Raw genomic sequence first — 15,017 nt, forward strand, 5'->3', positions numbered from 1 at the left:
TTCTCTCAGTGTCCCCCCACATGTCTGTGTTTTTGTTGTTGCACAGTAACATGAGGGAGTTCTTCGCGAAGTAGATGCTCAGTGGTAGAGAAGGCCTCGTTTCTACCGTTTGTATTTGTCATTGCTTTTACATTGTATGTCCTCTAGGGGCAGCCCTGAGTCAAAGTTACACTGCCACCAAGTTCCTGGCTGTGTTCGAAACAAATAGACTGTAAAAAGAATGGACGACGCACACTCACAAGGACGTGAAGCTTTTTTTTTTAGAGCTCCCCCTGCTGACTAGCTGCAGTATAGGTCATAAGTCCCGCCTCCTCAATGTTAACGGATGGGATGTTGGTCAATTTGTAAATTTAAAATACTCATTACATAATTTTTTTCCCAAACCTAAACTCTCCTGTCATCATTAGTTATTATTAGGGATGTAACGATTCACCCAACTCCCGATACTGGGTTCACGATACGATTCTTTCACGATTTATTTTACAAAATGAGACTGTAGACAAATTATGACGGAAATTTATTTAATTTTTTTTATCGGAAAAAAACTAGAAAATACTGTACTATTTTCCTTTATCTTTAATTGTCAAAAGAATCCCTTGATAAACTACTCAAAACAATGCAATTTAACTAAAAATAAAGCCTGAATGAAATAAAGAATTAATACAAAAGAAGAAGCCCATTCTTTTAAATTCTGGCTCTACAGTAAACAATGCAAAACTGTATGATAGTTCCTTTTGTTTTTAAAAGTGCAACTGAAAATGTATTTTGTGCCTTAACAATTGGACTTTAAAAAAATAGTCAGTGTACTGTATTTACATCAGATATTTGTTTTTTGACCAGCAGAGGGTGCTGGTAATCCAGTGGTCGGTTGGCATGCAGCTATTCGAGCAGTGAAGAAGAGATGCTATGCTAGCTCACAGAGCTAATAGAAAAACGTGACTTTTACAGATATTCAAGTAATATTACAAATATTCTTTTGAAGCTAAATGGGTAAGGAATCATTTATGAACATGTTTAAGAGTAGTAGGCGATTCCGCCCGCCGCCTACGCTTCTGGACGGGTTACGATTAATCTTTACATCCCTAGTTATTATCACCCTACATTGTGTTCAAGTGCTCATTTTTCTGTGAAGTTTGTTTTAAATAAGTTATTTGAAGTCGAAAAACGGGATTTGACTTCATATATATGACGATGATTGACAGCCGATGATTGGGCAGTACTCAAAAGGGGCGGGGCGTGCTACTTGAGTTCCTTCCGCCAGACCCTACTGCGCAGACTCTGGCTCCAAATGATTTCAAATTTGCAAGATGGCAGCGCCCCTAAGCGTTGTATTTTGGCTTCAAGAACGTTGAGTGTGAACAGCTACAGTGCACGCCCACTAGTTCGAAATGGCATACTGACATACACTTTGCGCTACAAACTCAATGAGTATATACTGTCTACTACTGTATATACTATAAGTATGATTAGGATGATGACAGATAATGAGCGTTCCCACTAAAGTGTACATCCAAGTTTTCCAAGATACATTCTGAACCTACAACAACAAAAACCTGAACCGCACTGAGAATGCACTACATACTAATTTTGATGTCAGACGAAGTTGTACATTAGGGTTCCGTTTCGACCACAATCGACCACAACCTTTTCCAAGGAGGAGCTACTGTAGAGATGATTAACTACAGACTTCCTGTGTATCTGAAGAGGTATCAGTAAATGATTAGATCAATAAATCTAAAGTCACTTACTTGGAAAAAAAATTGTAAAAGGTTAAAATTGTGACTCGAAAGTGTGTTTTGATCTCCACTGTAAACACTCTCTTAAAGACATTGTCGAAAAAACTTTGTGCATTGCATTGTGGGATGTAGAGTCCCGCAGACGGATGTATTGAAGGGTTTTTACTTCGTTCGTGTTTGCTCCCAGAAACATTGAGAAGGGACTTCCCGACATGTTTCTGGTGTTTTCATGGACTGAAAGTTGCTTACATGGAAAGATCCGAATCTGGATCAAATTAAATGTCTCGTGGAGCGAGGTAACTAGAACAAAAATGATGTCAACAAATCACTGTCCTCCTCGTCTGGTGAAGAAACACATGAAATCACATTAAGAACAAAGAAAAAAAAAATGCATCATTTTTGGAACTCCACATTCTACATAACCTGGCAAGATCCAGATTGATGTGTAGCCCCTCCCTCTTTCTCGAGTTCTCCACATCGATCTGGGTCTGTGTCTGGCAAATCCTTTTGGAACCAAGGAGGGACATGAACACAATGCTTGAAGCTGATTTGGCGAAGTGCCTGTCTACCATGATTTGTTTTAGCCAATCACATGATGTCGTCATATGTCTTTACCGTCCAAAAATGCACAAAGCGCCTCTCGCTGTCACTCTTTCAAAAAGGAAATGCTGGATTCTTCTAAAACTGAGTTTATAGCAGCTACCACACGTTCATCTTCCTGCGTCGACATCTTTCTATTTTGATTCGGAGCTATGCTAATAGCGGTAGCCCAGCTGACTGCGCATGCGCCAGTTTTGCTTCGGCGCCTCTGCCTTCGTCATACCCGGATATCCCGCCCTAAACCACAACACTGCCTCATGATTGGTTCTAATCAGTTCGGTTTGGTTCCGAAAGGCAAAGGCGGGAACATCACAAGATGGATTCTGATGTTTGTGAACACCAGAAGAATCCATCTTGCAGGCAAGGTTACATCCCACAATGCAATGTGCGAAACTTTTCCGATAATGTCAACAAGTGAGAGCTTACAGTGGAGATCAAAACAAACTTTCCAGCGGGAATTTCAACCTTTTACATTTGTTTGTTTTAACTGTTTACAAGTTTTAAAGAATTTGGTTGATAATCAGCATACTGCCCTATTGAGCTCTTATTTTGAAAAGGTAGAAGCAAAAGTTAGTGTCCTGCATGTGCGCGGTGCATGTGGGGGTGATGATGGGAGTTTGGTTTAGCCTTTCAAATACTGCTTGTCACACAGGAAGTTGCGTCCATAAGCAGGAAGTTGTAACAGCCGGTTTAAGATCAGGAGCCATTAAGGTAATTTATGTCTTAGGAGATTGTTAGAGCCACTACTGTACTGCTGTGTTTGGTTTGTGTCTCTAAACTTACTAAAAATGTGCATAAACCCAGACAAAATGCATACAGAGCATAGAAACAGACATCTCGGTCAGAACCAATACTAAATGCTAATCTTACATTGCGTTTATCCAATCTGCTGGTGGTTACTGTCTAAGCGTGTCGACGTGTGGTTTCCAGAGTTTGCACTGAGCTCTCAAAGCGATTCACCGACAGCCTGGACCCATTTAAAGAAAACATATGCAAGTTCTGCATACTTTGCATGATGTCATTTTGCGTCTGGATGTTGAAAAGAGTCAGATACGGCAAAGAAAACTAAGTCCAAGTATTGCTGGTACTTTAGGGGCCAGTTTGTTTTTAAAATCAAAAGCCTCGGTTGATTTTAAAGTAATCCCAGTTGTGCTGCTATAATACAGATAGGCGTCTCAGGACAAATCTGCACAGATGCATTAGATAGATGGCACGGATTGAGATAGTCATTCATTTTGTGACTATAGACAGATTTTAATCAAGCTAAAAGGCCGTTCGTTGCATAGTAAGTGAATTGCTCCAGTTTCATTACGAGCTGATCTTGCAGAATGGATTGTGTGACTCTGCCGCACGACTTTTGCTGAGCGTGCACATTTTTTCTCAACGCATTTCAGCCATGCATGATATTAAAACATTATGTGTGATATTTTTGGTGTGGTTTTAGCGTTCTCTCTGCGCCTGTGGATGAATGTCTGTTTTCCTCATTTATCGTCCTTCGCGAACCTGCTGAAAGCTTTTTATTTCTCTTTCTACCCATTTACTAATTTGTGTGTCTAAGGTAATTATAAAGTTTGGCTATCTATCATACAAGCCACGCTGGTGCATTAGTCATCATAATAAGGCCTGGTACTGTCAAATGTTGGGATTTGTGAATAAATTCAGTCCTTTCTTATGAGTCAAAGTATTTCAAACTGTTAAGCTTTTGAAAACTGTGGAATTATTTTCCATTGAAGCTTTGGTTGCTTTTGATACTCACACCTAGAAAGTTGGTGCTCAATGCTCAACTGATTTAATCCATATTTATAGTTCTTCTCATTTGTTTCACACTAAAAAAAATGCTTTTACACGATCACATCTACTTTTACTCATAAGCTATTATTTTTTATAGTCAGGCTGATTCGACCTGCAGGCTGCAATAAAGCAGCTCGTACCATGTATGGGAAAATTAAAGCAGAAAATGAGCTACGCTCTCCAGTGGAGATTCTTGCGGTCACAGTTAATGTGTGGAGAATGGAGGAGGGGCATTGGGTACATGGGATAGGGAGGACAGGAGTGTGTGTGTTTTAGTGGGAAATAATTACTACTTACATATCAATTCACTTTATAAGTTGAATCTGGATGTTTCAAATGGATTTGATGCCAAAACTAACATTAGAAACAATCTTTTAGACATTTAATCATTTGCCTAACTTTGCAACGACGACCAATCATTCCATCCACACATTTAATAATCTTCTATGTAAAGAGAAACCTTAGGTTATTAGATATTGGGTGCATTTGACTTCATACTTGTACATTTACAGTGTCAATTAAACTGCTTGTGTGGTTTTTTCTGACTCCATCTAAATTTCCCTACTCAGCAGGGATTTCATGAGTTCTCAATCCTTAAGAATATATACATTACCTTAAATGTCACATAAATATGTAAACCACATTTATTTGTTCTTTTTTACCATCTCCAGCCTTCCCCAAGGAAGGGTAAGAAAAACTTTATGAGAGGGAAGATATAAAAAGAGAGGACAGTGTTACACCTTGGTGAGGGGGAAAGGAACAGGGAAGAGGGAGTTAGGGTGGGACAATGGAAGAAGTGATTTATTATTATTATTTTTTACTAAATGTTAGATATTTCCACTTAATATTGTAGTAAAAACATTTTTACTCTTTACTTCAGCCAAGTGTTACACATTTAAATGTCAAAAGCAAACCTCCACCAAGCTTCCAAATCTCCTCTTTGTAATATTTTGTGGAAATCAATGATCCTGATCATGGTACCATGATCATTCACACTTTAAAGGCTTGAAAAAAAATTCCATCCCCATTAATAACTATACAGTAGGTTTAAATATATGGGCAGGCCCATTTTTTTTTTTTTAAATCACCATGAAATGCGCAATCGGGATCTGATCAAGTTGAAACTTGGTGGGTTCATTGAAAACCCAACCCGACATAACTTAGCTGGGGTTTCCACTGGATATGTCTCCTCTGCGCCACGGCACCGATCCGGTATTTCACCGCTGTCCGCCGTCCAGTAATCCCCACCGGTTGCGTTTTGAGTGCTCCGCGGTGCACTCTGGTTGAACGACTGTGACGTCAAGAGACAGAGCAGTTCTCACGATATTTATATAATCGTGCGAGAACGCAGTTAAATGTTTGTGTTATAAACGTAACAATAAATAGATAAACAGGTCAGTGTTCCTAACGAAGGAGAAGAAGAAGGTTGGACTCTCTGGATTTGTCATAGACACATTTTTTAGCAACAGCCAACAAAGAAGAGATAAAACTGCACCAGTAGAACATGAACTAAATCAAAGTTGCTGCAGTTTACAGTGCAGTTACAGTATGAGATAAATCAATATAGTGCATGTGAATTTGTTTTTACACATTATGACGTTTTGGTGATGTATTTACTTGAAACATAAGAATGTTTTACATGTTTTATTTTGAAAAGTAACCCGATATTTTATTGCGGAGTACGTGCTTAATTTCCTGTTTAGCTTCATTTCCTCTGTGCCGATTGATGCGTCATGCTCCGGTGTCCACCAGAAATAGAAGCCCTGTGTATATCTGTTGGAGGGCACTGGACTACCACATCTGGGAAGGAGCAGACACGCACCGCAGCGGACCCGGTGGAAATTAACACATAGAATAAAGTGGAAACCTATCAGCTCCGGTGACGTAATGCAGCGTAGCCGCATCCAGTGGAAATTGGGGGTAGTCAAATTTCATAAAGATCGGTCACTTATGTACTGAGATACGAATACTTGAAATTTCACCAATAGTGAGAGTTTGGGAATTTTCAATTTTTGAAACTGATCCAGAATCAGTATATTGATCCACTCCAAAATGTAATGGCCTATGGTCTATTTTAGGTTAAAAATGTCAAAAATAGCACATAATCCTGCTAACAAACAAACAAATAGATAAATATGATTTCCTTGGCAGAGGTAATAATAACGTATCCTATAGTATTATTAGAAACACCCTGTTTTTCTTTTTATGTTCATATTTCATATAAATGCCAATAATACCAAGTTGATATTCAGCTTGAGCCATTGTAGCTTATTCTTTTGCCCCAAACGTACCAAACCTGTGAACTCCACAAACTGTTGTTGCGTTAGGTTCATCTTAGGATATAAACAATTCAAATAAAGGTGTTAAAACTCAAATGAACTCCTCAGTTTTCCCATAATTTCCCTTCAGGATGTTGTGTCCGTTACAGTCAAAGGGGCTTCAATCATAATTGATTCATGATGAAAAGGTTGGCATTGAGGTTTACAGCTTCTTTGAGACTCGTATTTTAACTGAGTTTGACAACAATAAAGTCTGTCAGGGTTCAGTTAAGGAGCCAAAAATTCTTCCTCGGTTCATAAATCAGGAAACAATAAGTCACTCACTTTCTCTAGGAAAGAATAATAACTGTAAGCCTATAAAATTACTTAAATGACATTAGTTATATGGTGTTGGTGGCTTTTCCCAGAGTGTTTCCTTTTTGCATGTGTAAACTGAGAGTAAAGTTGCTAAAGAGGATTCAACAGTGTTCACTAGTGGCTTTAGTTTACAGAAATGTCACCTGACTTAAGCTATCAGAGGCTCCGCTCTTATGTCACTGGAAGAAAACTGTGTAATTTAAATTATTTAAAGGTTTAAAGTTAGCTTTTTTTTAGCTCTCTTCTCACAAATTTGACTCAAACTTTCCTCTTAAATGTTTAAAAATCTACATTGAAGCTCCTCAGATGAGATGAAATCTACTGACATATGATTTTCATCACTTCACCTTTGACTGCTGCGTCTGTTAGCGTAAATTATGATCTCAACATTTGGATACAGTGGCAGAAAATGTAGCATTGGCACCTTTATAGGACGACAAACCTTTTTTTTTTTTACTGTATAATTTAGTGCGATTATACGGCAACATGATGCTTAGCTCATGTTTATGTTAGCTTAATGGCACCTCCAGTGGAAAGTTTTCTTCTGCCTCCTCAACTCTTCAGTGGAGTCACAGAAACCCAACGGCTTACGTGTGCCTCGGCCCTTTGAGACAAATCATCGTGAGCTACGTGGCAAATTGACGGAGGGATGAAGAGCTAAAGAGGGAAAGGTTTTTGATTCACAGCTTTTTGACTAAGCTGTCATAACGGGGCAGGTCCTAATTACCAGTTAAAACTAGCAAACACATCCCAACTTGCCCAGTTATGAATAGGTGATTGAATAAAACTGGCAGTTCTCAGTGTTCATACGCACGTTTGTGGTTTTCTATCTGACAAAAGATATTCTGATGGTTTAGGACGTGTCAAACTCAAGGCTCGGGGGCCGAATCCGGTCCTTTGGAGCAGTTTTTCTCAAATAGGGGTATGTGTACCCTTCGGGGTACGCAATGGCTCTACAGGGGGTACTTGAGAGAGAGAGAGAGAGAGAGAGAGAGTGGAAAATTAACTAATAAAGTGCCAGTCTTGGTTCCACCCCAGGCGTGGTATGACCGTAAATGACAAAAACTATAGAAATAAATCTATTCAATCAGTGTTTTTCAACCTTGGGGTTGGGACCCCATCGCCTGGAGTTTAAATGGGGTCGCCTGAAATTTCTATTTTGAATTTTTCAAATTATTATTGATTTATTTTTTTTCAATCAAAACAACACACAATCTTAAACAACTGTATTTCTATACTTTCACTTTGTGAACTAAACTAAAATCCAGTAAAAAAAAAAAAAAACAACAACAACAAAACAAAATAAATATCTGAGCTCAAACACAATCAAAAATTAATTCGAGAAAAAAAATATCTCTGGGGTCGCCACTAAATTCTTGATATCTTAATGGGTCCAAAATGGGAACGACTGCACTAAATACTGTTTCTTTTCACTTAATTATCATATGAGATTCTTTAAAATGTGTGTTATCACTCGTTCATTCCATAATTATGTTCTATAGTTATTTTTAAATAGTTTTCTCACCAAAATATTGTAGTGGGACAAAGGGGGTACTGGATTCTGAAATAAGAGAAAGGGGGTACTAGAGCCAAAATAGTTAGAGAATCAAATTCGGCCCGCAGGGGAAGTAAAAATGACAGAGAAAACACAAATTATTGTGTAAATTACCCAAAATTATCCCGTTGTAGTTACAGTACCTCAAATTCAGCAATATTTTTAGGGGCTTGCATTTTTCTTTTGTTCATATCACATGAATGCAGTCATTTCTAATTTGCAAATTGTGGAATTTCCACAAATCTTCCAATTTCTCACAAACGTTTCCACAAAATTCCTCTAAATTACACAAAAATATGAAACAAAAACAAGATTTGTTTAAGTGAATTGTACAGATATTGAAAACTAGGGCACAATAATGTTAAATGTTTTTTATTTCTTTTTTTCCGCTACCTAAAATCTTCGGCCCACTTGAGGTCAAACTGGTCCATATTTGGCCCCTGAACTAAAATGAGTTTGACACTGCTGATTTAGGAACTCTGAAGTTTTGTTCTCAAACATGAAATGAAACAAAGCTAAAGGCCAAAGACACATTTTTATTTACAAGTCAAAAGTTTCTAAATAATCAGCAGACCTTGGTCCTATAGCCAACATTTCTCTTCCATTTAGTGTGATGTGAAATTCATTGTATCGGCCTTTTTTGTGCATTATTTGAGGCTACCTTTGGTTTGCTAACTTAACTTTATTTGTTGTGTGTGTATGTGTGTGTGTATGTGTGTGTGTGTTGTGTGTTTTCAGGTCAGGACAACCCAGACAGCCCGAGGCACAAATACAACTTCATCGCTGATGTAGTGGAGAAAATCGCTCCTTCTGTGGTTCACATTGAACTTTTCCGCAAGTACGAGCCAAACACCTATGTTTGTGTGTGTGTGTGTGAGTGTGTGCGTGCACCTGTCTGTCGGTGTGTGCAAAGCAATACTTTTGCATACTTAAATTTACAACCCACCTGTGTGTTTACCCAGCTGGCAGCAGATTTTTAGGGTACCTTTCTCCCATCTTTTAACATTCCTTTTTCCTTGTATTTCCTTGTATTTACAATTTTTCCTGCACGTTTGTCTTTTCCTTAATATCAGCTTGGTTCACCAACACATCTTTTAATCTGTAAACATGTTTTTCACACACACACACACACACACACACACACACACACACACACACACACACACACACACGGTTATGTACACAAACTAAGCTCTCTTTGCTTTCAGATTTGAGTTTTACAGCCATGTTTCATCACCTATGGCTTTGTTAGACTTGTTGAACCAAAGGAGTAAAGAATTGCTTTGATTTCTTTCCTAATCTGTTTTTTTTTTTTTTTTATATCTCCATAGAATGACCTATTCAAAAAGGGAGGTGGCAGTGGCCAGTGGCTCGGGTTTTGTTGTCGCTGAAGACGGTCAGATTGTGACCAACGCCCATGTTGTGGCCAATAAGCACAGAGTGAAAGTGGAGCTGAAAAGTGGGGAGTCCTACGACGCCAAAATCAAAGACGTGGATGAAAAGTCGGATATTGCACTCATCAAGATCGATGCCCCGGTCAGTCAGTTCAAGATAATGATATACAATTTGTTCATTCTACTTAATTCTAATAAAACACGTTCATTTAAATTCAATTCAAACATGTTCCATTTTAAAAATATCGCCTTTATTTTGCAAAAAACACAGCTTATGTCATACGCAACAGTACTGTTTTACTGTCGCTGGTTTTAACATTGACGGTGTTTGTGGGCAGGAGCCTCGCCGCAACTATCGTGAAATCTCATCCCGCGAGACTTCGCTGCAGGAAGTTGGACGCTGAAAACCTTCTTATAACACTCCACATTCCTTTCTCAAGTCTAATGCTAAGAAATATCTCAGTCTTCTCTTTTGTCCACACGTATCGCGCCATGTTTTCTTGGAGAGAAATGGTCATGTGACCGGGTACGTCACCTCCTGTGTTTCCATTGCGCTTTTGCGATAAATTTCAGGATCAAAACGTCTGAAAAAGCTCCTCATGAAAGCATAAAAACTTTTTTTGCGATAATTGATTTTTTTTTTTTTTTCATGACCAGTTGTTATTGCGCTATTTAGATTTTGCGCATTTCCAAGGGTAATGGAAATGCAGCTACAGTCTTATGTGAATGTTTATTCAAACCATAGAAGACATTGTTAGCAAACATTTATCAAACCCTTCATCACTTCATTGCATTTTCTGTCTGATATGGAAGTAATATTTATCTCTAGGTCTAATGCTGAGAAACGTCTCGGTATCCTCGTCTGTCCACACGTATTTCTATATGTTTTTTTGGAGAGAAATGGTCATGTGACCAGGTACCTCATGTTCTGTGATGTGTAATTGCAAAAAACCTGTTTCCATTGGGCTTTTACGATATATTTCAATATCGAAAAGATATTTGAGTGTTTTTGTTGAAATTCAGGTGTTTCCATTACCAGTCTTTATTCTGCTATTTAGATTTTGCAAGAGTAATGGAAACTTATTTCTCATTTCTCAACCCTTAATTTCTTCATTGTGTTTGGTATTTGTTGGCTTCCCACTCTGCTTTTAGTCTTAAGCCTTTAGAAATGTTTAGATTTTGTGACTGAATCCAGTCACCGCTTACATTTTTAAAGAAAAGATCATTGTAAAGTTAAAGAAAACTGTGGTATGAACACAGTCTATTTATGATGAACATGTATTTAATCATGTTTATCTTATTGTTTATATGAGGAAGATGAGTCAAAGATGGATTTGAAAAGGGTGAAGGATTCATTCTACACCTTTTCGGTTGTTTTGTTATTTCCTTTTGTTGATTGTTTGGGTGTTAATGCAGAAAGAGCTTTAATTTAAGGTTTGTACATGAGTCTATGTGTTTAAAGAGACCAAACTAAACTAATAATGCTGTTTAAAAGATCTGATCAGCTAAATATACTGTACATTTATTATAAAGCTGGATTGCTTTGCAGGATCCCATGGTAAAAACATGGCACACACAACATTTTTCACAAGCTAGCTTAAATGCAAGGATTTACGAGTCAGTAGAAACGTGAAAAAAAACAGTGCTCCTGGCAAGGTTTGCATCACTTCCAGCAAATGTCACGAGATCAAACCAGAGTTTTTGAATACCCCTGTTAAACTGCTGCTAGTGTTTAAAATGAAAAGCTTTCTGAGCAGATGAGATTAGCCTGAGTGCACGTAACATTAGAGTATTTAAAAGATCGCAGAAATCATGCTGTTTTAAAAACAACAAAAGGATGAAAACCACGGACAGACAGCGTAACTCCTGTCATGAAAGGAAGCCTCACTAAGAACAGGTCGGAGCTTGTAACCACTTACTGCTGATGCTGCACTTTAAAACTAACATGTTTGTACATTTGTTTGTCACATCCCCCCTCTGCCTCCTTCCTCTCCTTCCCAGTGTTTATTTGTTAGTCAACTGGTCGCTAGGGTCAGTATTTCATGATAATCATAGCCAGTCCTGTAGAGGAATGTGTGGCCCAGTGCCAGAGCCTTGTTGAAGTGCATTATGGGGCCAGGGATGACACGGCGGAAAATATGAATGCATCACAAAGCGCTCCACTTTTGAAGATAATTCCGGTTTTGTCAGAGAAAAAGCAAAGTGACAGATCTTTAGTGTTTGTTAATCTTTTAATTGATGCTGTGAACTCTGTAGATCAGTGTTGTTCACATTGGAGAGGCTTTGATCAGTTCCCAGTGTTCATCCTGCATCCAGTCAAAAATGATCAAATGAAGCAGCTTCAGAATGGTCTCATTGCTGATCAATGTTGGCCTTTTCGTGTCTGTCTTTTCATAATTGACACAAAGGTTAATAAAATTTTTATTGCGGCTACGTCTAATAACACATTTCAGAAACCAGGAAAGGGAAAACATTTACTACCACATCTTTATTTTTGTTCAAAAATGATCAAATGAAGAAGCTTTAAAATGGTCTCTTTTGTGGTTGTCTTTCTTTTCATTATTGACACAAAGCACAAAGGTTGATAAGAAGTTATTGCGCCTACGTTTAATCATAAAACAGTTCAGGCACCAAGAAAGAGAAAACATTTTTTACCACATCTTTACTTTTTTTTAAAAAATCTGTCAAAAATTATCAAATGAAAAAGCTTTTAAATGATCTTTTTTCAAAATAAGTGATCTTAAAGAATAGTAAAATGTTATTGCGGCCACATATAATCATAATACAGTTCAGGCACCAGGAAAGAGAAAACATTTATTACCACATCTTTACTTTTGTTCAAAAATCAGTCAAAAATGATCAAATTAAGAAGCTTTTAAATGATCTTTTTTCAAAATAAGTGATCATAAAGAATAGTAAAATGTTATTGTGGCCACATATACTGTATTCATAATACAGTTCAGGCACCAGGAAAGAGAAAACATTTATTACCACATCTTTACATTTGATCATCTGTTCTGTGAGAACATTTTTGTGTCATGATTCAGTAAATGACCCCAGATAACTGGAGGTTACATTTAAGAAAAGTACACAATTCAGCTGTACCAGCACATGTTGCAGTTAAAAAATATGTAAGATTATGTTATGATGTCATAATATGGAGAGAGAAGGCAGGCTTGTGGAAATGTTGTTTTTGGATTGTTTTCCAGCATTTGATAAAACACATTTAAAGTGATTTGTTCCGCAAGTTCATTTTTGTACGTTTACGTCAAATTACCCTGCCTTCAAACTGACAAATTTGACAACTTTCCAGCGAAAATTTATTTAAAACAAATCATATGTGTTTACCATTTTTAATTGCCTCATTTTCACCCATGCTTGTTTAACCAGCTAATAGTACATGTTTTTGGACTGCGGTACTCAACACGAATACCTGAAAAAAAAACAAGTCATAACGAGGGAGAACTAGCTAACTGATTTATTTCCAGCACTTGAATATGCAACATTCTTAATTCAAGCTAAATAAACCACCCTCCACTCCCTTTTAGTTCTTTTTAAAGGTGCAGTCCGTGACTCTCAGATCCCTCCCTCCCCACTGCTCTGTTGCCCTGCCTCCAAACTTTCCGAAGTCTATCCCTCAGAGGAGCTAACAAGCTAACGTTAGCCAGACAGCAACATCACAATAATATAGTATGCACTGTTAAAAGCATGTTACTGCAGCGCTTCCTCTCTCTATGTGCATACACCTCAGCAACAGCAACAACAACACAGTGTCACTTACAGCAGCCACACAGAGGCTGCTGTGTGCACGTGAACAACACATGCACTACAGAGTTCTAGTGTAACAATTACAAATCAAAGATAATATAAATCAAGCAGCAGTGATTACCTTTTAAGCAGAAAAGTCACTAATTCCATCTTCTACTCCTCCAGACCATACGCTGTAAAAAAAGACGGCGCTACAGCCCCGGGAAAGGGGCGGGGCCTGTGAGCAACAGCTGTCAGACAGCCCATCAAACACAATCCTGGCTCTGAATGGTTCTTTTTGCGGTGCATTCTAGCAATCTGCCAAAGGTTGCAGGAGCAGCAGGGGGGATTCAATGAGTCAGTTTTTTTCACACAAACTACTAGTTTAATGTAAAGCTGTCCTTACATAGTGACAGCTTTAGCAAACATGACAAAAAGTCACTTTTATAAGAGTTGCAGACTGCAGCTTTAATGTTTAGTTAAATTAAAGCAAATTATTCTTTACTTCCTGCCAAAGACATTCTATAAAACTGAACAGTGGTCCCCTCTATTTGTTTATGATTTAGATTATTTAACGTTTTGTTTTACCGTCATTCTAGTCACTCACGTACCAGTAGTTTTTTTTTTTCCTCAGTCGCTTTTCATTGTCAAGCTGGACTTTATTGGTAGTTAAACTCCAGTTGGTTCCTGGGGCTGTGGTCGAGTCCTCAGTTCTGGGGAACACATTAGTCTGAGTACTGCACATGAGAGGAGAATAGTGTAGTGTGGTAAAGGAGAAAAATGTATGGACAAAGAAAGAGAGCATGATGTGTCTCCAAGGCCAGGAAATTCGATCCATATGCCCAAACATTTTTCCAAATCAAGGAAGGCTAATTGGCAAAAAAGTCTAATTTAGCAACAGAAAGCTGAGTCCAAAACTGACGACTGAGCGCTTGATCTCATGGAGGTACAGCTTTTAAAGCCATCTTCATTGATCCTTTTAGCAGGAGGCGACTCTTCGGTTAGAAAAACCCCCCGACTTTAAAGAGACGGTTTTTCTGTTGACAGATATCAAACCACCCACACTTGGAAGCATCTGCACCCTCTTAGCGTGACCTTACATGTCAACACATACGTTTTATGTTAGCAGATCCCCAATACAGTTACCAAAGCTGTGCTGGTGCCACATTTTACTGTGAGGTTTAAACCTGGCTTAAAGCTGATGGTTACAAAATATTTAATCAGATAAAGACGTAGTTTAGGTCTCATAGATCAATAAATTGAACATCATTTTTGTAAAAAAAAAAAAAAAAACAAAAAATAAATAATGATGTAAAAGTCTGAAATTTCCACTCAATAGTTTGTTTTGATTTTCACCGTAACCCTGTATGTATAGACGTGTATGGAAAAATGTCACACATTGCATTGTGGGATGTGGAGTCCTGAGACTGATGCGGATAAGTGTTGTTTTTTCCCCAAAAAACTCCATCAAAGTGACTTTGCAACATGATTTTTTTTTGTGTGTTTCCAAGTTGTTGTAAAACAATGGCTGACGTTTTTTTTGGGGTTTACAAAATTG

General features: G+C 38.0%; 1 protein-coding gene across 2 annotated transcripts in view; it reads left to right on the forward strand.

The window, feature by feature from the left end:
- LOC114476480 (serine protease HTRA1A-like) overlaps positions 1 to 15,017 on the forward strand; it is a 31,189-nt gene that overhangs the window by 3,871 nt on the left and 12,301 nt on the right. For both annotated transcript variants that reach the window (XR_003675595.1, XM_028468044.1), the window contains exons 2-3: positions 9,057 to 9,156; positions 9,650 to 9,854. Coding sequence is in view for 1 of the 2 variants with exons in the window: in XM_028468044.1 (XP_028323845.1) it covers positions 9,057 to 9,156; positions 9,650 to 9,854 (305 nt within the window). In the remaining variant the exon portion in view is untranslated. The remainder of the gene's footprint in view (positions 1 to 9,056; positions 9,157 to 9,649; positions 9,855 to 15,017) is intronic.

Source organism: Gouania willdenowi, chromosome 15 (assembly GCF_900634775.1).
Source record: "Gouania willdenowi chromosome 15, fGouWil2.1, whole genome shotgun sequence".
Lineage (NCBI taxonomy): Eukaryota > Metazoa > Chordata > Actinopteri > Blenniiformes > Gobiesocidae > Gouania > Gouania willdenowi.